Source organism: Carlito syrichta, unplaced genomic scaffold (assembly GCF_000164805.1).
Source record: "Carlito syrichta isolate Samal-C Ts95f unplaced genomic scaffold, Tarsius_syrichta-2.0.1 Scaffold315162, whole genome shotgun sequence".
NCBI lineage: Eukaryota > Metazoa > Chordata > Mammalia > Primates > Tarsiidae > Carlito > Carlito syrichta.
The window spans coordinates 51,367-78,459 of NW_007259258.1; the positions used below are offsets into that span (position 1 = coordinate 51,367).

General features: G+C 43.4%; 1 protein-coding gene across 1 annotated transcript in view; it reads right to left on the reverse strand.

Moving 5' to 3' along the window:
- PPIL6 (peptidylprolyl isomerase like 6) overlaps positions 1-27,093 on the reverse strand; it is a 30,213-nt gene that overhangs the window by 2,714 nt on the left and 406 nt on the right. The window contains exons 2-8 of the mRNA XM_021706114.1: positions 27,029-27,088; positions 22,851-22,946; positions 18,961-19,149; positions 13,676-13,738; positions 13,430-13,577; positions 9,572-9,628; positions 3,629-3,764 (exon numbers count right to left, since the gene is read on the reverse strand). Of these exons, the coding sequence (XP_021561789.1) occupies positions 3,629-3,764; positions 9,572-9,628; positions 13,430-13,577; positions 13,676-13,738; positions 18,961-19,149; positions 22,851-22,946; positions 27,029-27,088 (749 nt within the window). The remainder of the gene's footprint in view (positions 1-3,628; positions 3,765-9,571; positions 9,629-13,429; positions 13,578-13,675; positions 13,739-18,960; positions 19,150-22,850; positions 22,947-27,028; positions 27,089-27,093) is intronic.

Genomic DNA, 27,093 nt, shown 5'->3' on the forward strand with positions numbered 1-27,093 from the left:
GGGCTCAGGCAATCCACTCACCTCAGCCTCCCAAAGGCGCGGGATTACAGGCTGAGCCACCGAGCCGGCTGACCATGGCTTCTTAAGTGGCCTCACCACTTCCATTTTGTCCTTCACCAATTCGTTCCTCACTTCTGCTAAACAGACGTTTTTCAAAATGAGAAACTGGTCGTGTTGCTCACAATTTAAAACTCTCCTGTGGCTCCCCATCACCTTTGGGTAAGGCCTGTGCTCAGCAGGAGAGCACCCACAGCCTGCTGGGAACTTGACACTGATGGTCCCCTTTGACAGTCTCTACTCTCTCCATTTTCCCCAGGGCACTGGCCAGACCAGATGACTTGTAGCGAAGATGCGCTGTCTCTCTTTAAATCCTCCTGCAAAAACTCTTTACTCTCCCTAAAAATGAGTCGACTGACTGTAACTTCCAGTCTTCTCTATCTGGCTAACTTCTACTTGACTTGATTTTTTCTTTTTTTTTTTTTTTTAAGTCGGGGTCTCACTCTGTCACCCAGGCTGGAGAGCAGTGGCACAATCATGGCTCACCACAGCCCTCCAACTTCTGGGCTCAGGTGATCCTCCCACCTTAGCCTCCCGGGCAGCTGGGACTACAGGTGTGTTCCACTAAGCACAGTCAATTTTTTGACTTTTGTGGTGACGAGATCTCACTATGTTACCCAGACTGGTCTCAAACTTCTGGGCTCAAGCAATCCTCCCACCTCAACCTCCCAAAGTGCTGGGATTACAGGCGTGAGCCCACATGCCCAGCCTCCACTTGACTTTCACTAAGCAGTTCACCTTCCCATAAAGCTTTCCAAATGTACAGATACCTCAAAATGCAATCAATCCCTGCACCACTGTCCCAGCGCATACCCTCCTCCTCCCACGTGTAGGCATGAATGGAGATCTTATGGGTTAGATGTGATATCCTTCCCCTAAGAGACCACTGAGCGGGCCAAGCTCTGTGGATTGCAACAGTCTTTCCTAAAGGGCAAGTCTATGTGCCAGAACTTAGAGCTTAAAGGGATGGCCTGTCTCAGATCAGAGAAATTTCTGTATCTCTCTGGACCTTGTTAACCACTGGGCTTCTAGAAGCTCAGACACACCTGGGGACAGATGCTAAGAGATGACAGGGAAGAGAGAGCCCCACCCTGGAAAGGAGGCATCCCGTGGGAGCTCTGCTTCACCAGATTTCATCAGATTATCTGCAGCAGACTGTGTTCTTGCCCTTCTGTTTTTCCCTTTGGATTATGTAAGGTCTTATTTAAATATTTCAGCTCAGCCTCAACTGTGATTTTTGAGACTTTTTTTTTTTTTTACTCTGGAGATTTAAGGAATGAATTGAGATCCTACGTGGGCCAGAACAAGGAAAGGGTGCAGTGCCTACCCGAAGCCAGAGTGGTGATGACAACAAAAATTAGAGACTGCCCCAAGAGGAAGGTGAGTCACAGAGAGCAGGCATCATTAATAGGAAACCAGGCACCTGCCCACTCGCTGAGGCCTGGTAGGCTCTGCGTTCACTTGGATGAAAGGGGCTGAGGGTGTGTTCTTACTGCTGCCACCCATATTTCCAGTGCACCCTCTACAGAATTTTCCCGCCCATGTCTCATTATCCTACAGTTGCTGATTACCTGCTGTGGCACTCTTTACCCAGTGTTGAGTCTCAGACTGGCATACTGCAGGTGCCTAATAAAATCCTGGTTGCACCAGACGCAATGGCTTATGCCTGTAATCCTAGCAGTGTGAGAGGCAGAGGTGAGAGGATCACCTGAGTCCAGGGTTTCGGGACCAGCCTGGGCAACTTGGTGAGACCTTGTCTCTACAATAAAAATAAATAAATAGATAAATAAAAAACAGCCAGGCATGGTGTGCATGCCTGTAGTTCCTCCTACTTGGAAGGCTGAGGTGGAAGGATCACCTAAGCCCAGCAGGTCGAGGCTGCGGTGGCCGTGATCATGCCACTGCATTCCAGCCTTGGCAACAGAGTGAGACTTCTACTCAAAAAAAAAAAAAAAAAAAAAGTCATAGTTGCTTGTGTAGGGAAGACAGCAGAAGTGCTGAAAAAAGATGTAGAGTCTGGGCATGGTGGCTCATGCCTGTAATCCCAGCACCTTGAGAGGCTGAGATGGGAGAATCTCTTGAGCCTGGGAATTCCAGACCAGCCTGGGCAACAGAATGAGACTGCATCTGTACAAAAAAAAAATTTTAAAGTTAGCTAGGCATGGTGGCACGTGCTGTAGTCTCAGCTTCTCCGGAGGCTGAGGTGGAAGGATCACCTGAGCCCAAGAGGTCAAGGCCGCAGCGAACTACGATTGCACCACTGTGCTCTAGTCTGGGTGACAGGGAGCTCTAGAGGGTGGAGGACCTGGGCTGCTGCTCTAGACTTGGGTTCTGCACATGTGGAGGTGGTGACGGAGGCACTGAAAGTTTTAAAGCCGTCACGTCTGTGTTTGAGAAAGGAACATTTAGCTGAGACATAAAAGATCACTAAGCAGTTGGCAGACTATGGAGAGACTGTCAGCAAATGGCAGAAAGAAATGATTCAAGAAATGGTGAGGGCTATCTGGATTTAAAACCAATGCAAGAATACATTTTCTAAATCAGAATATAGGCCAGGCACAGTAACTCATGGCTATAAGCCCAGCACTTTGGGAGGCCAAGGTGGGAGGGTTGCCTGAGGGGTTCCTGAGGGGTTCGAGACCAGCCTGGGCAATATTGTGAAACACTATCTCTACCAAAAAATTAACAATAAAATTTTAAAAATCAGAACACAGTTATTTAGACCAGGGAACACTGATGCCAACTCATTATTTTAGGTTATGCATCTATGACTGTAAAGTCATCTTTTTAAAGATACCTTTTGGATGAAAATACACTTTCTGTTTTTCAACCTGAAAATATTACAGGAAGTTTTACACTGAAGAAACTATATAGTTAAAATGAATACTGGCATGAAGTTCCTTCAGAAACTGAAAAGTCACTAATTATCTCTACGAAGTGGCTAGAATTCAGAAAGTCTCTAGCACTTTGCATCATTCCAGGGAAGATAAAGTAAATTCCACTTCATCCTCAAGTTGGTAATTAAAGGGAGACAGGGAAATCCTGGAGCAGTGAAAAATACCTCCATTACCCTAAAAGCATTTTGCTAATAACATTCTCATACTAATCAGTATCTGAGATGCTTTCATATTTTAAATTGTTCAGTCAAAAATGTTCCAGGTAACTTGAACAGTTTTCATCTACTTCTTCATGATGTCCATGGACAATTAGTTAAACGGGCTTACCACTCACTTCTGTGTATACATATATCGACATTGTTAAGCTCTATGATTCATAGTGATTAAGAACTGATATCATTGAGACAGGAGAGAGATGGATGAATGGAGAAACAGTGTATGTTAGAGACATAGACCAAGCATAACCATGGTTGTACCTGATAGTTTCTGTTTTTACAGATAGCAAACGTCTTACAAAATACTTATTTCTAAATACTTTTGTCTATATTTGTATTATTTTTGCTTGTAAGCCTTATTTTAGCTACCCACAGACTGTGTACAATACTTATTCAAATCTTTTTAAATGACATTTTCACATGTGTGAATAGTATATGACAAACCCACAATGCACATACCCAAAAGCCACGTATTTTCTATCCAGATAGGGAGCTGCTTGCAGTGTAATATAGAATTGTGACCCATTGCTGTGACGGCCTTTGTTGGCCATTCCAAGAACCCCTCTTTTATTATGAGGAATTGAAAAGTTTTCATCTAGAAAAGACAATAATCAGTGGTTCATTAGAAAGTTTTTATTATCTCAGTTGACTGAAACACGTAAGGAACAAATAGAACCCTAAGTAACCATCACAGTCATGTTCATCAATACGTTTCAAACTGCAAGTATTTTGTTTGTTTCATATTACTTTCAAACATCCAAAGGGCTGTTACAAAAAGGTACGCTGTAAGATCTTTAGAACTATTTGAACATTTAGCTTTAGTTTATCTTTACCATAAACATGTGTGTTAAGAAAATTAATAATGTAAAAGGAAGTAGATACAGTACTTTGCTTAGGCATCAAGGTCAGGACGCTTCCTTGAGCTGTTTTGGCAGTGGACTTTCATTTGCATTCCCGATGTGGTCAGTAAAAGCATCTCCTTTGAGAAACCTTTTTTCGACCTGACCCTACCCCTGACCCAAGCATCTTACACACAGTTCTAGGACAGTCTTTATAACACCCTATGTAATTGGTGATTTACACAATTTCCTCTAGAGTATGTGAACACAGGAAACTTGTCTCCTTGCATCCTTAGCTCCAGGCCTCCTGGCACATTAACTGGCAGGGGTGTGGCCCTAAATGTCTGGGCAGATTTCCATCTCATGCAATTTTTCCATTCCATGCATTTTTTAAATGTCAATGATGAAAAAAAAAATTTGTGCTCATTCTTAGTACTCTTAAAATCAATTTTAATCGCCGGGCACGGTGGCTCAGCCTGTAATCCTGCGCCTTTGGGAGGCTGAGGTGAGTGGATTGCCTGAACCCGCGGGTTCAAGACCCCCCTGGGCAGCAAGACCTCATCTCTACAATAAATCAAAAAAAATTAGCTGGGTGTGGTAGCGTGCGCCTGTAGTTCCAGCTACTTGGAAGGCTGAGGCGGAAGGATCGCCGGAGCCCAGCAGGTCAAGGCTGCAGTGGCCGGGAGTGGCCACTGCACTCTAGTCTGGGTGACAATGAGACTCCAACTCAAAAAAAATAATAATAATAAAATAAATAAATAAATTTTAATCTCCAACCCTATATGGTGAGTGATAGTTTTTTTAGTGTAAAATTAACAAGTAAAAAGAATGGTATGATGATGATCAGGATACCATTTTCAGGAAGTATCATTCCCAGCTTTGCCTCCAAGTTTAGAGACTAAGAAGGAAGTAATGGATGAGAAATTCAATAAAAGTTGTCACTCATTAACTTTATAAAGTTCTGGAAATATTTGAGAAATATAAATATTAACTGTCCATAGATTTTATTAAATGGCAATTGTCAACTATTCTTATTATTTTTGAGTCAGGGTCTCATTATGTAGCATAGACTGGAGGGCAATGATACAATCATGGCTCACTGCAGCCTTGAACTTCTGGGTTCAAATGATCCTCCTGCCTCAGCCTCCTGAGAAGCTGGGACTAGAAGGGCATGCCATCATGCATGGCTAATTTTTTTAATGTTTTTATAGAGGTGAGCTATCACTATGTTGCCCAGGCAGGTTTTGAACTCCTGGGCTCAAGCAATTCTCCTACCGCAGTCACCCAAAGTGCTGGGATTACAGGCATGAACTGCATTCAGATGATTCTTACTAAGTTTCAGCATTAAGCAAACGAAGCAATTAAACCGTATCTGTGGTGGTTACTGCTAGTTTGTTAAATTACCAACTGAAGAAAGACCTCTGAAATCTTATGAAATGCAAATAAGGATTTTTGTACAAATGAGTCTATATAATTACACTGATGCTTCAGATTTACTTCCGTGGAATACAGAAATACCCATTAATTTTACATAAAATCGCATTGGGAAATCTGCCCAAAGCAAAGATCCAGAGAGTTTTGTTTTTGTTTTTTTTTTTTTAGATTGAAAAATATAGTTTCTTTATAAAGTAAATTAGAGAGGGAGAGAGAGAGAGAGAGATTCACCTCACCAAGGTAGGGGAGGCAGCCATAGCTCAAAGAGTCATGTGGACACATCAGAATTTAACAAAGCAGTGGCCCAGAGAGTTTTAACAAAGAGGTATTTGCATTGCTTTTAGATATTATGATGTATTTTTCTTAAATTCCATAAAAATTTGGAAAGAAAAATCTATAGAGCTATAACATTTCTCTCTCTCTCTCTCTCTTTTTTTTTTCTCCCCAAGTCAGGGTCTCACTCTGTCACCCAGGCTGGAGTGCAATGGCATGATCATGGCTCACCACAGCCTCAACCTCCTAGGCTCAGGTAATCTTTCCACCTGTCTCCCAAGTAGTTGGGACTACAGGTGTGCACCACCACACCCAGCTAATTTTTTTGTTTTTTGTAGAGGTGAGGTCTAGCTATGTTGCCTAGACTGGTCTCTTAAACTCCTGGGCTCAAGCAGTCCTCCCGCCTCGGCCTCCCCAAGTGCTGGGATCACAGGCATGAGCCAACATGTCTAGCCTGGTTATGGAATAACTTTAAAGTAGTTAATCATAATAGTATACAAAAAGATGCTACCTGTGTGAAAGCCCATGTAGAAAACAGAATTTTAGCCGGGCTAGGTGGCTCAGCCTGTAATCCCGTGCCTTTGGAAGGCTGTGAGTGGATTGCCTGAGCCCACGGGTTCGAGACCCGCCTGGGCAACTTGGCGAGACCTCATCTCTACAATAAATCAAAAATTAGCTGGGTGTGGTAGCGCACGCCTGTAGTTCCAGCTACTTGGAAGGCTGAGGCGGAAGGATCACTGGAGCCCAGCAGGCCGAGGCTGCGGTGGCCGGGAGCGGCCACTGCACTCCAGTCTGGGTGACAGAGTGAGACTCCAACTCAAAAAAAAAAAAAGAAAAAAAGAAAACAGAATTTTCAAAAGGCCTGGAGCCCTCTCTTCTCCTGAACATACTTATTCAGGAGCCCATGGGAATCCTTAGAGGCAATTTGAAAACCACAGCTACACAGGGACAGAAGAAAGTAGATTTTTCAGAGGTGCAGGTAGTCCTAGACTTACAAATTTAAACTGTGTGGGCCGGACTTGGTGGCTCAGCCCGTAATCCCGTGCTTTGGGAGGCCGAGGTGAGTGAATTGCCTGAGCCTGCGGATTCATGACCCTGCCTGGGCAACTTGGTGAGACCTCATCTCTACAATAAATTAAAAAAATTAGCCGGGCGTGGTAGCATACACCTGTAGTTCCAGCTACTTGGAAGGCTGAGGCGGAAGGATCGCTGGAGCCCAGCAGGTCGAGGCTGCGGTGGCCAGGAGCGTGCCACTGCACTCCAGTCTGGGCGACAGAGTGAGACTCCAACTCAAAAACAAAATTAAAATAAAATAAAATAAAGTGTGTGGACCTGGAAAAAAAGTGTGAAATAAGTGATTCTGTCATATACTCTCTGAGTACAGAACGTTGGTGAATCTCAAGGCCCCCTGAGGCTAGGCTGCTTCCAGCTGGGCAGTGACAGCAGAGCCTGGGGAAACCCCTGTGGTCATGCCACCACCAGCCTACTATGGACCAAATGAACTCATGAAAAGACAGAATCATGCTAACTCTGAACTGTATTAACACTAAACTGTACAAAGTATTATAAAACAAAGAGAAGAGCTCCTGAGTTTGGCCACGTCTCTGACTCATTCCTTAACCATCTGCCCACCTCTGAATTTCTCAATCTTTCCAACCCCATCTTCTTTCTTCTACCTCTCCACAATTCTCTCCAAGATCTCATGAAGTTCTAAATTTCATTTATGTATGTATGTATGTATGTATTTGAGGCAGGGTCTCCCTCTGTTACCCAGGCTGCAGTGCAGTGACACAGTCACAGCTCACCACAGCCCCGACCTCCTGGGCTCAAGCAATCCTCTCGCCTCAGCCGCCCAAAAGTGCTGCGCCTACAGGCATAAGCCACTGCACCCGGCCTTGAGTTTTGTGGTTGTAGTCATTTCTAACAGGCCCTGGATTTTAATTCTGCATCTCATGGAAACAGGATTCAATGAGAGAAATGTGGAGGGAGGACTGGCTGCCCACTGTATGAGCATTCCCCAGATGAGCAACAGGATGAGGAAAACCCACATTCAGCCATCTGAGGTCAAGCCAGGCTCTCTCACCTTTCCTTCTGGAACACCTCTCCTGTTCATCTGACAGCTTACTGGATTTTTTCTAATTCTGTGCTGCCAGGCCAACCGAGTAAAAAAGGCTTTGCTGAATACTCTAAGCCTCTTTGGGCACCAGGGAAGACAGCAAGGGCTCTCCCTGGGGGCCAAAGACCACAGCAGCCTACAGATGGGAGCGAAGGCTAACAGCGGAGGCCCAGGGGTGTGTAGAGAGTCAAGATCAGCAGACAGATTAGTCTCCTACTGGACAGAAGGCTCGTGTTCTGTCCGAGACTGCACCTCCCAGCACCAAGAGTGTGGGTGATCTGATCACGGCTGTGGGGAGAGAGGTCCAGCAGATTCTCATTAGGAATTAAGGAGATCAGAAAAGTTCCCAAAAGAGTCCTTTTCCTGTCTGCAATGTCTTATTGCAGACCCAACTAAAAGCTTCTCTGGCTGGGCATGGTGGTTCACACCTGTAATCCCAGCACTCTGGGAGGCTGAGACTGGAGGATCGTTTGAGCCCAGGAGTTCAGGACCACCCAGGGCAACATAGGAAGATCACATCTCTACAAAAAAAATAAAAAAGTTAGCTGGGCATGTTGGCACATGCCTATAGTTCCAGCTATCTGGAGGCTGTGGCAGAAGGATTGCAGTGAGTCATGATCATGCCACTGCACTCCAGCCTGGGCTACAGGGCAAGGCCCTGACCACCCCCTCCCCCCCAAAAAAGTCCTGTGCCGCCACCCCCAGCTCTCCAGAAAGCTGTTCTCTCCTTTCCCACGGCATTCAGCATTCAGCTCCTTCCTCTGTAATGGTAGCTGGCACCGCGCCTGGAGTTTATCTCTTTAAACATCTATCTGCACAAAAACACTAACCTCCTTCAGGGTCGGAACCAGGTCAAGCCTCCTGTTTCCTTAGGTCTTAGCACCATGCAGGCACCTACTCTGGAGTTTAGTCCTTTAGGAATGACTAGGTGAATGGTGTCACTTGTGTGTTTTCATTTGATAACACTGTTGCGGCACGAATTTAGAAGGAATTGAGAGGTTACTTTTCCCTTTAACTTTGGCCATTGGTTCAATAAAAACATCCTTTTATAATCTTTTCATTGCATTAAAATATAGACACAAAAAAACCACAGAAAACTCATGTATAGTTAAAAGTTGACTAGTTAAATAATCACTGGAGCACAGGAGTTGGAGGCTGCAGTGAGCTATGACTGTGCCACTGCACTCCAGTGTGGGTGGCAGAGACTCTAAATAAGCAAATTCCCTTTGACCCCACAATGCTAATTCTGGTATATATCCTAAAGAAATAATATCAAGCAAGTGAAAAAAGTACCCAAAGCTGCTTTGGATTGGACTAGGATGCTTTCCCTTCACTTATTTTGAACTCCCCACTTTTACTGTAAGTATTAACTACAAAGATAACTGTCACCCAGGCTGGAGTGCAGCAGCCCGATCATGGCTCACTGCAGTCTTGACCTCCCGTGCTCAGGTCATCCTTCTGCCTTAGTCTCCTGAGGAGTTGAGACTATAGGCATGCATCACCACGCCCAGCTAATTTTTTTTTGTAGAAATGAGGTTTCGCTATGTTGCCCAGGCTGGCCTTGAACTCCTGGGCTCAGGTTGTCCTCTAGTCTCAGTCTCCCAAAGTGTTGAGATGACAGGTGTGAGCTACTGCACCCGGTCTTCCAACTATATCTTATTTAGAATTGTGAAACCATCCGGTACTGTTAGGCTTGAATAATCAACTAGTATATGACCAACAAAATGAAAAGATACATACCTTCAAATGTTGGTCCATAAATTGACTCTCCATTATCTCCTTTTCCAGCTACTATATCTGAGAACAGCAATAAATAAAAATTAGAATTTTGCGATGAAAAGAGTGTACCGTAGTGATGGGGAATAAAAAGAGGTTTTAAATTGTGATTCTACTTATACCAGTGACTGGAGTAAGTTATCTAATTATTTATATATATAGTATATTTATAAATATACTATAATAATTCCATTTGTATTTTGCAAGCACTTTTACATTCACGACCCCATTTTTTTCTTCATAATACCTCTCTCTGAGGTAAGTTAAATTATAGCATGAAAACTTTGAAAGGATAAAATATTAAACTATAACTGTGGCCACAATTTCCTAAATTCCACTTACTTCGTAAGTTATTCCATAGTTGCTCTTGCTTTTCAGAAAAATGGAAGGATTCAACTGAGAGGATGAAATAGGAACGGTGAGCTCTTTCTAGAACATCATAAAAATAGGTGCTCTAGAAAGAATTAATGTTCAAGTTTTTGTTCCTGGAGTTATCACATAGTGATAACATTTGTTTACCCAATATTTTGAAAATCAAGTTTCTTACAATGTAACAAGGTTTGTTGGTTGGTTTTATGGTGTTTACATGACATGCATGATTTGGTTCAGGCAATGCTCCCACTGTAAAAAAGACTCCATGAACAAGTCATTTTTTCATCCATCCACAGCTGAAGGAGAAGCGATGCTAACTGGTGAAAAGAGGCCACTGAGTCTGTCTTCTCCCCTTAGCCTCCCTATCTGCTTCCTGCAGTTCTTGAATCCACTCCCTCCTTTAACACAGTGTTCATAAATACTTGTTGAAGGACTGTGTCATTTCAACTCAGCAGGAGCAATTTACCTATAATAAGAGTGTGCTATTTTTTAAAGGAAACTGATGCAACACCAAGCAGGTGAATTTACTCGGGAAGGGGCAGGTAGCATTTCCATCAGACTGTTCGTCCAGCTGGTTCAGAGGTTAATTGACAGGTTTTAAGTCTCCATACTGGTTCCACTAACACCACCAGCCCTAGGCAGCTAAAGATGCTGTGGTGACTGAAGGTTAAATCTGGAAATGGGGGAGTCGAGGGTCCCCCAGCATCAGTTTCCTCAGATCCAAGTTCCAGCTTTGCTCAGGCGAATCTCCTTCTCCCTGACAAACATACCCTGTCCCACAGCCACCAGCAATAAATACTCTTGTGCTCTGCTTCAGATCTCCCGTGCAAATATTCTGTATTGGACCATTTCAATCACTACTTACTATTATTTTGTGGCCACAGCCCACCCCTTTGAATTCAGTCTTGTATAGCTTATATTAATTCTCTACCTCTGACAACAAATTCAGAGATGCTACATAGTGGTTCAAAGCAAACTTTAAAGTCAGAGAGTTTTGATTTAATGTTGATGCAAGTTACTTTGTCCAAGCCTGCTCCTCATCTGTGTGAACAGGGACAGGTCATGCCTCACAGGCAGCTCTGAGGATGCAATGAATAATGTAGGTGGAGCCTTTCAGGCGGCACTTGGCAAAGCGTTACCCTCAGTCCTTAGTGGCTGCCACCGTATCACATGCGCATAGAATGCTCCCTCTCAGTATCACCTTTACCATCACTATGCTCAGAATGATGATGATGATGATTCAGTGTGTCATAGCACATCTCAAATGAGTGTTCTGAAAGCAGAAGGCCTTGAGGGAGCCACAGAGGGGAATCCAACCAAAGTGGCAGAATGACTCAATATCTTCTTTAACTTTGGACTTTAGAAATGAAGAGAACATACATATCCTATTTAACCATCTTTTCATCTGTTCATTCATTCATTCACTCTTTCAACAAAAATATACTTTTTTGAGTTGGAGTCTCTCTCACCCAGGCTAGAGTGCAGCGGCATGCTCATGGCTACCACAGCCTCGACCTGTTGGGCTCAGGTGATCCTTCCACCTCAGCCTTCCAAGTAGCTGGGTCTACAGGCATGCGCCACCACACTTGGCTAATTTTTTGATTTATTGTAGAGATGAGGTCTCACAATGTTGCCCAGGCTGCTCTCAAACCCTTTGACTCAAGCAACCCTCTCGCCTCTGCCTCCCAAAGTGCTGGGATTATAGGCATGAGCCACCATGCCCAGCTCAACAAATATTTATTAAGCACTTACTATATGCCAGGCATTATTTTAGAACCTGGGATACAACAGTGAATAAAATAGATAAAAAATCTCTGCCCTTATGGATTTTATAGTCTAGCAAAGAAAAACGGACAATAAACAAATGAACTAAGAAATATATACTAGTATGTCCAATGGTGAAAAGTATTATGAGGAAAAATAAAGCAGGGTGAAGGGTCGGGAGGACCGCAGGAGGCGGGGAGGAGGGGTGTGTGGAGAGGAAAATGGTTGCTTTATACGGAGTGGCCAGGTAAGCCCTTGCAGAGATGAACTCTGGGCAAGAATCAGAAACAGGTGAGGGCATGAAGCAAGTGAAAACTGAAAACCATCAAATAGTCACCATTGGGGAATTACTGTAATTGGTATAGCAATATGATTACCAATTAGGCAGGTTCTCAATATTTTGTATGTTATTGACATAGGAAAGTAAACACCACATATTAAGCGGAAAGACTTTAAAAAGTGAAACTAGACCCTGAATTGTACCCCACATCTTTAAAATAATTTTTAAAAAATAATAGTAATGTAATTCTAAATTTAAAAAGAGTGAAGCTAGGTAACCCTATTGGGTTTCCAAGTGATATCTCACTTTGGAAAACTGAGGGGAAAATAGCTGGGGGGTTTTTTTGTAATGTTTTTTGCTTGTTTGTTTGTTTCTAAGCCAGGGTCTCTGTCACCCAGGCTGGAGTTCACTATTTTGGCCCACCACAGCCTTGACCTCCTGGTCTCAAGTGATCCTCCCATCTCAGCTTCCTAAATAACTGAGACTACAGGCACAAGCCACCATGCCCAGTTAAAAATAGCTGTTTTAACATATAAAATGCTTGGAATAAATCTACATTTTTCTCATCAGTCTCAGAATATTCCAGATCATGCAAAAAAACTAAGCATTAATTTAAGCTCCTGTATATGCCATCAGGTTTAAGCAAATCTCCTTCCACACTAAACCAATTATTTTTTAATTGCTACCTGATTGCTCCCTATAGAATATCCCTCAAAAGGCCTCCAAAATTTAATTTTGTACTGTTAATCAGGCACCAAATTCGTATAAAGCCAAAGGATTGACCTGACAAGAAAGCAAAATGGAGACCCAAAATCCTTTAGATATTATTTTTCACTTGTAAGTATATAATATCTTTCTTTTTTTTTCTTTTGAGTTGGGGTCTCACTCTGTCACCCAGGCTGGAGTGCAGTGGCACCCTTACGGCCACTACAGCCTCGACTTGCTGGGCTCAGGTGATCCTTCTGCCTCAATCTCCCAAGTAGCTGGTGTGCACTACAGGTACACACTCCCATGCCTGGCTAATTTTTTGACTTATGTAGAGATGAGGTCTCGCCAAGTTGCCCAGGCTGGTCTCAAACCCCTGAGCTCAGGCAATTCTCTCACCTCAGCCTCCCAAAGTGCTGGTATTACAAGTTTGAGCCACCGTGCCCGGTCTCTCTCTCATTTTTTAATTTGGAATGTTTCTAGTAACATAATTTAGTTTTTGTGTTTTTAAAAAATAATTAGGGATTTTTTTAAAGAATGCAAATATCTTAATTCATCATCTGGCCATATAAAATATAAATATGTCTACTTAATATTAGGTATATCAGATTCTATACACATTTCATAAAGGTAGATAAACAAAATTTTGGACAATCTGCTATGATGTTGCAGTTAAGTTGTAGTTAAGATTTTAAGGTCACCTCCTCCTTGGATCCAGCCATTCGGGACTACTCGATGAAAAATGGAGCCTTTGTAATGCAGCCTTATGCCACTTTGAGAAAATCCTGCTTTTCCTGTGCACAAGACCTGGAAATTTTTACATGTTTTGGGACATGCATCACAGTACAGCTACAAAAGAAAGATAAAGTGCTTCAAAGATCAAACAACATTTTGGCAATTATAGATTCCCTCCCTCAACCTATTTAAAAATAACAAAAACCTCGTACCTCAAAAACCAATCTTCCAATTGGAGAAGAATCAATACAAATATCCAAGAACACAAAATCATGCTATTCAAATTGGGGAGGAAAAAAGAGAATGCAGGTTAATGTCTTGTAAGAAAGTGTTAGACCTCTGGCCAGGAACTCAAAAGGAAGGAAGGAACGTTTTAGAAATGAACCCAAATCAAAAATATAACAGATATAATATTTTCAGTAGCATTACCAGTGGCTAATATAACAGTAAAATTAAATGAATGACTTAAAGAAGTTTATTTCCTTTTGTTTCATCAAATCTTTGGTACCTATGCTTTCATCCCTGCTCTCATTTTAAAAGGCTTTCTAAGCCGGGCTCAGTGGCTCAGCCTGTAATCCCGCGCCTTTGGGAGGCTGTGGTGAGTGGATTGCCTGAGCCCGCGGGTTCAAGACCCGCCTGGGCAGCGAGACCTCATCTCTACAATAAATCAAAAAATCAGCTGGGCGTGGTAGCGTATGCCTGCAATTCCGGCTACTCGGAAGGCTGAGGCGAAAGGATCGCCGGAGCCCAGCAGGTCGAGGCTGCGGTGGCCGGGAGTGGCCACTGCACTCCAGTCTGGGCGACAGAGTGAGACTCCAACTCAAAAAAAAAAAAGCCTTTCTATAGTACAGCTTTGAAAAACATTCACCTGTCACACAGGACTGAGCACACATGGCCCATATATCTATTACATGCAAACCAGCTGTGGGAAGAACACCAGTCAGTCCCCTCGGGAAAGAGACAGACTGGGATCCTTCTCTGTTTTTTCTTTCCTGAGTAGTTCTGGAAAATCTCCACTGTGAATGCCATGGGTTTGGTTACCAGGTGTGTCCTGGATTTTCAGAGACAGCACAGATTAGCTAAACAGAGGCAGGTCACATCCTTTCAGATTGGGAAAATCAGGCCACTGTATCCACAGCAGGTGGGCACCAGGGGCTGGGGAGGGAAAGACACCAGGCTTTTGAGTTATATTCAACAATATTCTCATGTACACTGATGCCCCCAGCTCGTTTTCACTTGGCATCCTTTCTGGCAGAGATGAACATTTGCAAGGCCTTGTCTAGCCCTAAAAAGAGGCACCCAAATGGAAACACTAGTTTCATTATAGTAGTGTTTATTCAGGGATGAGAGCATGTTTCATGCAATATGTTTCAAATCTTGGGCATCTGGCCGGGCACGGTGGCAAAAACCTGTAATCCCAGCACTTTGAGTGGCAGAGGTGAGAGGGTTGCCTGAGCTCAGGGGTTTGAGGCCAACCTGGGAAACTTGGTGAGACTTCATCTCTACAATAAATCAAAAAATTAGTCAGGTGTAATAGTGCACACCTGTAGTTCCAGCTACTTGGAAGGCTGAGGCAGCCGTGAACTTGCCACCGCACTCTAGCCTGGGTGACAGAGTGAGACTCTGACTCAAAAAACCAAAACAAAACAAAACAAACAAAAAAACAAATCTTGGGCATTGTTCTCTGACATAAAAATGCTACCTTACAGCATATAACAAGGTACATAACTTATCCTGTCCTCTTTCTTAAGAAACTAGGAAACAACTGGGTACGGTGGCTCATAGCTGTAATCCCAGCACTATGGGAGGCGGAGGTAAGAGGATTGCCTGAGCCCAGGGGTTCGAGACCAGCCTGGGCAAATTGGCGAGACCTTGTCTCTAAAATAAATCAAAAAATTAACCAGGTGTGGTTGTGTGCACCTGTAGTTCCTGCTACTTGAAAGGCTGAGGCAGAAGGATCGCCTGAGACCAGCAGGTCGAGGCTGTGGTGGCCGTGAGTGTGCCACTGCCCTCCAGCCTGGGTGACAGAGTGAGACTCCAACTCAAAAAAAAAAAAAAAAAAAAAGAATCTAGGACAAATGAAATCACTTTAAATGTATCCTATTATTCTATGCCACACTAACCTTTTTTAAAAAATTAAAATACTATCCAGGCTCGGTGGCTCAGCCTGTAATTCCACGCCTTTGGGAGGCTGAGGTGAGTGGATTGCCTAAGCCTGCGGGTTCAAGACCCACCTGGGCAGCGAGACCTCATCTCTACAGTAAATCAAAAAATCAGCCGGGTGTGGTAGTGCATGCCTGTAATTCCGGCTACTCGGAAGGTTGAGGTGGAAGGATCACTGGAACCCGGCAGGTCAAGGCTGCGGTGGCTGGGAGCGGCCACTGCACTCCAGTCTGGGTGACAGAATGAGACTCCAACTCCAAAAAAAAAAAAAAAAAAATTTAAAATACTGAAATAATATTGTGCTATCTGGCATCCAGCAATAAACTGTTACATCCATACAAATCATAATTAATTTGTGCCTCATAGTTTCTGTATTACAAGTTCTTAATTATAAAAAAGAATACTGTCGGCTGGGTATGGTAGCTCACACCTATAATCCCAGCACTTTGGGAGGTCAAGGCAAGAGGATTGCTTGAGCCCAGGAGTTCGAGACCAGCCTGGGCAACATAGGAGACTTCATCTCTACAAAAAATTAGCTGAGTGTGGTGGCATGTGCTTTGTAGTCTCAGCTACTTGGGAGGCTGAGGTGATACAATCTCCTGAGCTCTGGGGGTTGAGGATGCAATGAGCTATGATCATGCCACTGCACTATAGTCTGGGTGACAGGGTGAGATCCCAACTAAAATATAATAATAACAAAGAATATTTTAACTAAAGAATAGGAGGCATAATATAGTGGACTCCACAAGCTCAGGAGGAAGAAGTGGGTATATTGGAAATAATGACTGACTTAAGAAATGACTAAGTCCATTTAGACATCATTAAACTTCCCTGTGCATCAATGTATCCTTTTTATGGCGTTGTCAAGAGTAGATAATTCTGAAAATGCTAATAAAACAAATCAAATGAATACTACACAAGGTAATGTTCCCATCACCAAGCAGTCAACAGGCAAGCATACTTCTCTAGCCTATGGTTCCAGCCGTAAGTAAACAAGTCTCTGGGTTTTACTCAGTAAGAGGAGTCTACTCTCTGCGCAAAAAATCTAAGGATTGTCTCTGAGACCCAGGCCCTCTGTCCTCATTGCCACTAATGAACTTAGGCTTTCATGATCTCCAGCCCCTGCTACTAGGGGCTACTTCCCAAATCTCTGCTACCAATCTTCGGCCACTCCAGCCTGCTTCTGCAGAAGCCCTGAACATGTTTTCTGAAAAGTAAAGAGGACAATGTCCTACTCTTTATGAAAAGCTGTTGGCTCAGTTTCCTTCTGGATAAAATCCAGCTCCTTCATTCAGAATGGACAATAAAGCCTCAACTGACCCCAAGCTTTCTCTAAGATCTGTTGGGTTTTTTTTCCTCCTTACTTACCATTTGAATGCCCTTCTTATCTGGGGAGCTCCCCCCAGGGTCCCACAACCCTCTTTAGAACCTGAGGGATCAGATTCTCCCTCTCTGCCCTGGGACAGTCAAGTTGTGGGGATGGGACCTAGGCTTACCATATAGGCGCTCCTGTCTGGGCCTTGGGTCTCCAGGAAGTGACACAAAGACACAGGAGAGCTAAGAAGTCATCCCAGGGAAGGCAACAGGTGAATAATGGCCGGCGCGGTGCCCGTGGCAGCACCCTGGCCACACATCTTTGTGGCGTGACCCAGGCCATGTCTTCCTGTTGCCAGGCTTCACTTGGTTCCTGCCTATTTTCTAAAGCTGTTTTTCCAGCTTTCCTCTCAGTTGTGAGATAACCAATATATTTTCTTTTCTTTCTTTTTTTTTTTTTTGAGTTGGGGTCTCACTCTGTCACCCAGGTTGGCTGCACTGGCATGATCACGATGATCACGACGAACACAACTCATGGCAACTCTGACTTCCTGGGCTCAGGCAATCTTTCTGCCTCAACCTCCTGAGTAGCTGGAACTACCGGTGTGCACTACCATGCCCAACTCATTTTTTGATTTTTTTGTAGAGATGAAGTTTCTCTATGTTGCCCTGGCTGGTCTCAAATCCCTGAGTGTAGGCAATCCTCTCGCCTTGGCCTCCCAAAGTGCTGGGATTATGCCCAGCAGGTCGAGGCTGTGGTGGCTGTGATTGTACCGCTGCACTCCTGCCTGGATGACAGAATGAGACTCCAACTGAAAAGAAATAAAATAAAATAAATAGTTCATACTAAAAATGAATGGGTGATAGGTTTGACCTTCTCTGAGGAGGGGCCTTTATATTTTAAAATGAATAATTCACGCATATAAATCTCTAATGGGGAGTAGAAATGTTTGAATAGGGCTGTTCTCCCTATGCAGTCTGTTTGCTGTGAGATATGAGGGGACCCAAAAGAAACCAAAATTTATTTATTAAAAATTGTGTATTTACTCTTACATATTTAAACTTCAGTCACCTCAGTGACCTATCACAGAAACAAAGAACTGAGTGCCACATGTTCTCACTCATAAGTGGACCCTGAACACCTATCATACTACAAAAATGGGATTGGCAGTAGCGGGACACTGCCAGGGGAGGAAAGGGCACAGACATAATATCAATAAGGGTGCCTGATCCTAATCCAGATGGAGTGAGGTCCAATGGGAGACCCAAAGCTTCACCTGTACCTAAACCACTTATGTACCCAGTCCTGACCTGTACTCCACAACTTTAAAATAAAAAAAAATAATTAAAAAAATAAACCTCCATCATCTTCAGAGTACTCTCCATTTGATGCAATTCACCTACCGACACACTTTTTCCATTGTTCAAAATGATTTTTTAACTCATCCATTTTGGTGCCTTTTAGTGCTTCTGCCATTTTTTGTTTTACCTCTTCCACATCAGCAAAATGTTTCCCCTCCAGGAAAACAAGTGTCGCTGGGGCTAAATTGGGTGAATAAGGAGATGAGGCACAAGGGCCATGCTGTTTTTGGTCAAAAACTGCTAAACACTCAGCATGGTGTGGGCCAGTGCATTGTTATGACGGAAGAACCTGTTTGACACAAAAAAATTCACTGAAGCCAAATGCAGCCTCACACAACAACACTAGCTGGTGCACTGATGCCAATGGGTTCCTAGAACACTTACCTAGCAGGGAAAGCCTGTACTACAAGAGGTCCACCCTCCTAAAAATAATACCAGGTTTTTTTGGGGTCCCCCCTTGTACACTGGTTTTGCCTGCCACCAAGCCCAACCTCGCAATGCTGTAATTTTTTTGCAGCTGGAACAAATTTTGGTCATTGAGGACTTAAAACCTGTTCCTTTATAATCTCCTTTGTTAAGATACCAATAATTAATGCTCAATCATTAACTATGATTTTTTAAATTTCACTGTTTTTCTTTAAAAGTTAGTGTAACTTGCCTTGGTGTCTCTCAAGAATTTAGTGGAATAATCCACAGTGAGTGCCTCGTAAAGTGCGGAAGGTTTAACATCCACTACATCCCACACCTTATGGGCCCATTTCTGCAAATCAAATGCATCACCCAAGAGCTGATCATTCACAAAACACATCACATAGGAAGAATATTCCCAGGTTTCATTCTTGATTTCCTGTAAAAAAAAAAAAAGATTAGAAAAAAATGTAAGGGTGGGAACTTGCTAAACCTATAAGTTAGGGTTTTGGAACAGTCAACTCTAGAATTGAATTTTAAAAAACATGTTTTTTACCATCCTTTAGAATTTTGCTCTCAAAAGGAATTTAAGAACATTTTAAAAAATCTGGCTTCACTAAAAGGAAAGAATGATCTAAAACGTAATCATGAAAATGTTACAGTTGAGAAAGAAAAAAATCTTTATCTGAAGAATACAAGTCCCTTTAAATGATCAGGCCCAGAATGAAACTTAAAATGTAATAGCAGTCAAGTTTTACTCCTCCCTGGCTAAATAATTACCCCTTGAAGCCACTTGCTACGTGGGCTCTGCACTGATGCCAAGTAGCCATAGAATGCCATATACCCTGTAGATCAACCATGCATCGCCAGCCATTACCCAATGTTATTTCTGTAAACCAATGAGAATTCCTGATGAAAAACTTTTGTAATCTTCCCCTGTCCTGTTTCATCCTTTTTTCTTGAAGGTATGTGAGCCTTGGACCAGGTGTGGTGGCACATGCCTATAGTCCCAGCTACTTGGGAGACTGAAGAAGGATCACCTGAGCCCAGAAGGTTGTGGCTGTGGTAAGCTGTGATCGTGCCACTGCACTCCAGACTAGGCAACAGAGTGAGACTTTGACTCAAAAAACAAAAAAACAAAAAAACCCCACAAAACAAAACAACCTGTGAGCCTCTCTCTTGTTCTTCAGAGCATTCCCAAAGTTACTTGGAAGTGGGTCCCGGCTGCAGTCCTCAACCTCGGCCCAAATAAACTCTCTATGTTAATTCTGCTTCAGCGTCTTCCTTTCTGGTCAACACAATCATAGAAGGCAAGAGGTGATCTAGCAACAAAAATCACCATTTGCAGAGTATGCTTGCTGCATTAACTTGCAAACAAGCAGTATGTGTCTTCATTTCTGAAGCACATTTGACTGTGTGCATGCTTAGACAAATTAGGAGTTCTAGTGAAGAAGGCATGGTTTTCCATACAAACGATTGAGAGAATATTTTTGGATGGAGGGGGTCACACTTCCTGGGGGCAGGGAACACCTCTGGGGGCAGCAGGGATTTCCAGGGCGCAGCCAGGGGCAGAGGAAAAAATTCACTTCCTCAACACTTTGTCTCAGTCCCTCAAAATGAAGTGTGTCCACACTTTCATCAACTCCATACTGACAGTCAACCTTCTAAGTCTCCAATGTATGGCCGCTCTGAGGATGTGTGGCTTATTATCCAGTGTCAGCCCAGGCAGACCATGGATTGTGTAGGATAGCCACTCTTAAACTGCAGTGGGCAACTGGAAGCACAGATTCCTGAGCCCCACCTGATGCTCTGATTCCGGGATGGGGCCCAAGAAGGTGCACTTCTAGCAACATTTCAGGAGATGCAACGTTGCTGGTCTGAAGGTCGCACTTGGAGAGATACTAGCTTGGGCAACAGTGTGCCTTGAACTTGCTCCATGCTCCTCTCTCAGAGATGTGATAACTTTTTTGTTTGCTTCCCACGCCCTTATCAAAAGTGGCTTCCAGGCAGAGAATAAACTTATTCATGCTCAACTCTAAGTCCCTGATAGAGCCTATGGGTCCAGACTTCCGCAGTACTTAAATGTATTGGTGTTATCATATGTTGCAGGTCTAAAAACTTTAAAAAGAGGAGAAAAAACTAATGGTGGATATTTTAGCTAGCCTGGTGGGAATAATGCAGTAGAAAATACATTTTATTGGCCAGGCACGGTGGCTCACATCTATAATCCCAGAACTTTGGGTACTTCAGGAGGCTGAGCTGAGAGGATTGCCTGAGCCCACAGGTCTGAGACCAGCCTGGGCAACTTGGTGAGACCTCATCTCTGCAATAAAAAGAAAACAAAATTAGTTGGGCGCGGTGGCATATGCCTGTAGTTCCAGTTACTTGGAAGGCTGAGGTGGAATGATTGCCTGAGCCCAGCAGATCGAGGCTGTGGTGGCCAGGAGTGTGCCACTGTCCTCCAGTCTGGATGATAAAATGATACTCCAACCCCCCAAAAAAAGAAAGTACATTTTATTGGAAGCTAAATATGTAAATGGCTTGTCTCTGTCCACTCCTGCTAACCTACTTTCCAGCACGTATGATGCTGCCTTCTTTGGAGGGGAGATAGTGGCCTTTCCAAAGGTGTGTAAGCTGTCCTTTTAGGGTGGCATTACATTTTGCTGAAGCAGAAGGCCAGTGAACCTAATGAGTTGGTTCAAGGGACCAAATGTGCTAAGAAGCACAACATGTAACACAAGACACAAGGCTTACATTGAAAAGGGGCAAAAACTGACCTGAGAAGAAAGGTTAAGGAGACAAATATCCAGAGGATGAGGGTGGAAGAAGAAAGAAAGGAAGGATAAGGAATAAAGTGCAGGTGGAAAGAAGCCGTGATGAATTCAGGACCCCTGGGAAAACAGGAGGAAGAGGGCACAAACCATCTCGAAAAAACCTAAGCTGGTGAGGGAGAATGGGGCTGGTGAAGCCACAAAGCAGAAAGTCACAGTTTTCTCATAGGTGGGGAGCAGACCACTGGTGGGCATTACAAGAAGTCTGATGATAAAAATGAAGAAAAAAATGTGTTGTTTTATGTCAGAGTAACCACCGGTCCTGGTTTGTCTAGGCCTGAGTTTAGTATTGAAATTCCCACATCCTAGGAAACCCCTCAGCCTCAGGTAAACCAAGACCACTGGCCAACCTAGACTGATACCTTATATACTATGTATACACATACGCATATATACAGAAATATAATAAGTACGACATAAAAGTATTTGGTTCTATCTGAATTCCAATGAAAACGTTTTATGGCTGTGAGAGTATGAGCTTTAATAAATGGCACCTTGACTCAGTCTTGCACCATCATGTGACTGAATAGATAGTGAAGGGCTCTATCTACATGACACTTCATCACATGATCACAGGACATCCTCGTACAACCAAGCACAGGACAATCGAAACTGCTCCAGTCAGGGGAAATGAGATTTCATCACCCGTTGAGGAGGTGGGGTGGGGTGGAGACACCAGGCCTGGGACCTTCTCCAAGACTAGGCCAGAGGGGACAAAGCAGGAGGTGTGTCCCCCTCCACCCTCCCCACCACGAGACAAGCTGAGGCAGGAGGTCACCTTAGACCCTGTGTACCGCGCCTTCTAGACAGCACTACCGATGGATAGGGTGTCATCCCTGGTCAAGCTCTGCTAGCCCTGAGGAGTGGCGTTCCCCCCAGGGTATTGTTGGGGGGATGTAAAGAAGGAAGCTTGAACTTCCTTCCGTGGGAACTTGGTGCCTGTTCCAGAGCTCCCCTGGGCCACAGTCTCCCACGCCCCCTGCTATCCCTGGACGTCACCACCAACACCTTCCAGCGTAGGGGCCGAGGCGGGCCAGGCCACATTCACCCGAGTCCATGAACAGCAGCAAGAGTAAACAGCACCACTGAGCATCCAAAACTTACCCTGATCACCTGCTTTCCTAAGGAACATCCTGCAAATGTTTTACTTTAAAAAAAAAAGCTTGGTAAATGATTCACATAATATAGGAAAAGTACATACTGTAGAGAAATAAAAACTAGTTGCACTACAATCACCCTTTCAGTTGATGAATAATTCAGGCAAAGCTTTGTTTGCCGTCTCTGTCCCCACACCCCAAATAGCCTTTACCCTTTTTTTCTCCTGTAGATATTGATTCCATGCAAATTCTTGAAGAGGAACTATTATAGGATCTTCAAATTTGGATGGATGATGATTCTTCAGACTCTAGGTTTCAAAACAGAATCATTATTTTAGAGTAAGTTCTCTTTTTTTTTTTTGAGTTGTAGTCTCCCTCTCTTGCCCAGGCTGGAGTGCAGTGACATGCTCACGGCCACTGCAGCCTGGACCTGCTGGGCTCAGGTGATCCTTCTGCCTCAGCCTTCCAAGTAGCTGGAACCACAGGCATGTGCCACCATGACTGGTTAATTTTTCTTGATTTATAGTAGAGATGAGGTCTCACCAAGTTGCCCGGGCTCACACAATCCTCTCACCTTGGCCTCCCAAAATGCTGGATTACAGGCTTGAGCCACAGCACCCGGTATAAGTTCTCTTTTAAAACCAAAATCAGGTCGGACACAGTCATCCCAGCACTTAGGGAGGCCAAGGTGGAAGGATTGCTTGAAGCAGTAGTTCAAGACCAGCCTAGGCAACACAGTGAGGCTTTGTCTCTACAAAACAAGTTTTAAAAAATTAGCCAGATGTAGTAGTGTGCATCTGTAGTCCCAGCTACTCGGGAGGCTGAGGTGGGAGGATCACCTGAGTCCATGAGGTCGAGGGTGTGATGAGCCATGATCATGCCACTACACTTCAGCCTGGGAGACAAAATAAGATCCCGGTTCAAAAAATAAATAAGTGAATAAAATAAAAGCGAAATCATTTCCCCCAAGTTTAATGAATCTCCAGAAGTTTTATACAACACACACCCAGGCCACACAGTGTTGCTTGCTGCCAGAAGCCCCTGTGCTCACCTCCAAATTGCTCCCATGTCCACACTGGGGCTCTGGCATATCTGTCTCTCAACTCTGAAGTATTAGCCTCTTGAGGCTAAGAACTATGTCTTAGTCTTCCTATTTCTACCTGTTACCACCTCTGGCACAGAGCAGATCATCCTCACATAACAAGTGAATAAATAAATGAGTTTATGCCCATGGTTTTGGGAGCTGCTGTGTTCTTTTAGGACTAGTTTTTCCCTATGTTAAACTCTTGCTAAACGTCAGTGGGCTTACAGATACTTTCACATGTAACTAAAATAAATAAATGCTATTGCTTTAAGTCACTGATGTATGGAGAATGACCAAAAAGGATATTGTTGTGGCGATACCCCTTAGGACAAAGAGAAGTAAATACAAAGTACGTTCAGGTTCAGATATCGAGTATGTTTTGGTTTCACATACATTTTTTGGTCATGGGAATCAGAGAAAACGCTTACTGGTTTGCAGTACTTGTCAAAAAAAACCCCAAAGTTTTGGGTCTTGATATTGGTAGACTCAGCCTTCCTCCAAAGCAAGAGAAAGCAGTTGAAGCAGTAACAGGCCTCACTTTCCCAAGTGGGTATGAAAAGTAGACAGGCCAGCAGGGAAAAGTGAGTTAGCGGCTGCAGATGGAACCTTCTCTGCTAGGGGCAGTGCTCGGAGGCCCTGCTGAGGTCTCAAAGAGGGTCAGGTCTGGCACGCTTTATCAGGGGTGAGCATTCCACGGGGGCGAAAGCCAGGGTGTGATTGTATCCTACTTTGGGAACTCAAAGAGGGCAACAGCAATTGGGCCATTTCCTCCTTGGACTACTTGCACCCAACCAGCAGATGGCATGTCCCGTGTCTCAGTTCTAGCGTCTGTGCTTAGTCTGAGGCAATCCTGCAGGTTCACTACTATTTCTGAGGAACCATCTGGAATAATTAGTTAAGCCCAATAATTTTCAAATTAAACATATCGGCTGAGCACAACGGCTCACGCCTATAATCCCAGTACTCTGGGAGGCCGAGGTAGGAGGATGACTTGAGTTTAAGAATTCAAGACCAGCCTAGGCAACATAGTGAGACCTGTCTCAACTTTTAAAACAAAATAATAATTTAAAAAATTAAACATATACTTTTTTCATAATTTAGTATTTGTTCTAGAATGGACTACATCCAAGTTTAAATGTATGTGATACTTATTTATAAATCTAAATTTTTTTGTTGTTTTTTTACTTGCTTTATTTTTAAATTTTGTTTTAAATGATAATTGTGCATATTTATAGGGTACATAGTGATGCCTCAATATATATAAAATATAGTGATTAGATCAGGGTAATTAGCATATCCATTGTCTCAAACATTTATCATTTCTTTGTGTTGGGAACATTCAATGCAAACCTAAATCTTTGTTCATCAGTCAGCTGTGGTTGCTCACAAATTATCATGTTGGAAATATACTCAAATATCTTTTATTAAGACAGAACTAAATGAATTTTCATACTTGAATAGAGCTACAGTAGACAAAAAAGCTTAAACAAGGGAAAGTTAACATTATTAATATAACTAGATATTGTTTTCTCTATCTAGTGAGCTCTATAGCAGGGATTGGTGAAATTGGCAGTGGGCCAAACCTGTAAATGTAAATTTGTCAATGGCTTAAGAAATCAAAAGAAAATTCCTACTTCATGTCATGTGAAAATTATATGCAAGTCAAATTCAGTGTCTGTAATAAAGTTTTACTAGAACACCATCAATCTTTACATGTCTATGTCTGCTTTTGCTACACAAGAGTAAAGTTGAGTAGTTGTGACTGAGAACCTATGGTCCAGAAGACCTAAAACATATATTTACTACCTAGACTTTACAGAAAAAAATTTGCCAATACTTTCTTTACAGTGTGGAGTAGGCACAGAAAACATGTGTCTTCAGAAAAGGAGCTAAAAAAAAACAAGAAAAAAAATTCCCTGAGTCCATTAAATGTTAACCTTGTGATTAAGTTTATGGCCATTAACTTAGGCCATAAAATGTCACTGAGCCCACCTGCCCAGCCAACACAGATCAACATTTCTACTTCTTTTGATGATCTATGTATTATTTTCACAGACTTATGATCACTTGTTTTCTTTACCTTGATGTCAACTATTTATTTTGCAAATTAGTTATTTTTCTGATTTGAAAACTTTCCTGGTTTAAAACTTTCCTTTAACTCTGTGGACTCTGGAGCAGGCAAGAAAGCAGGGATTTCTTAAAATGTCTCGTATTTGAGAACATTTTGTTGACAAAAATCCAGCTGGATACTTTGGAAGATACAAACATAAGTAAAGCATGGTCTTGGAGTCTAGTGAGGTTTTGGAGAGTAGCTCAGCACAGATAGCCTTTCTGCAGCAAACTCCAAAGCTGAGCCATATTCCAGTATTTCATATATTTCTCCTGCATTCCAGTTGTTAAGTGTGCTGCAGCAATGACTGAACTGGTCACTTTCTTCCGTGTTCTTCAAGTGTTTTTCCCTTTATATCATTCTGAGTGTTTACAAAGAAATTATCTCCAAAGCACTTGTGGGCCATTATTAAGAAATCCATGAAGCCAGGCAAGGTGGCTCACGCCTGTAATCCCAACACTTTGAGAGGCCAGAGTATTCCCTGAGCTCAGGGGTTCCAGACCAGCAACTTGGCAAGGCCTCGTCTCTAAAATGAATAAAAAAATTAGCTGAGTGTGGTGGCCGGCACCTGTGGTTCCAGCTACTTGGAAGGCTGAGGTAGAAGGATCACCTGAGCCAACAGGTTGAGGCTGCCATGGCCGTGAGCGTGCCACTGCAGTCCAGCCTGGGCGACAGGGTGAGATTAAAAAAAAAAAACAACTAAAAAAATAAGAAAGAAATCCATGAAGTACCTAATTCGATTGGAATGCAGTGACTGCTACATAAAATTCGGAAGAAAAGAATCTTTCTGAATAAAGTTTTCAAAAATCACTTGGGGAGGGCACCTTGTAAAAATCCTGTAGTTACATGGTAATCATTTATTTAATACATTTTAAAATCTATAATTCAATGACAATTTGATGTGATATAACGTGCGGATTTATGAGTGCGGGGGGGGGGCGGGAGGTAAATGTCTTTTTTCCCAGCAAGGTTCTGAACCCCTCTCCTTCCCTCGGAGCTCCCTTGAAAGGGCGCCCTTCTGGAACGCCAGCACCTGCCCCCTACCCAGCCAGAGCCCACCCAGCCCGGACACACCAGCCCCTCTGCTGGGTAGACATCGATCCCGCCACCACCTGCAAGTGCCGGGCGCGCGGTCCACGCCGCCGAGACCGGGGAGGGTCGACCCCAACGAAACTTTGGGGTTTATCTGCTATTACCTCGGCGGTGCTCTTCGCAATCTGAAAGCTGGAGCTTTTAAAGAGCCCCACCACCTTCAACTGCA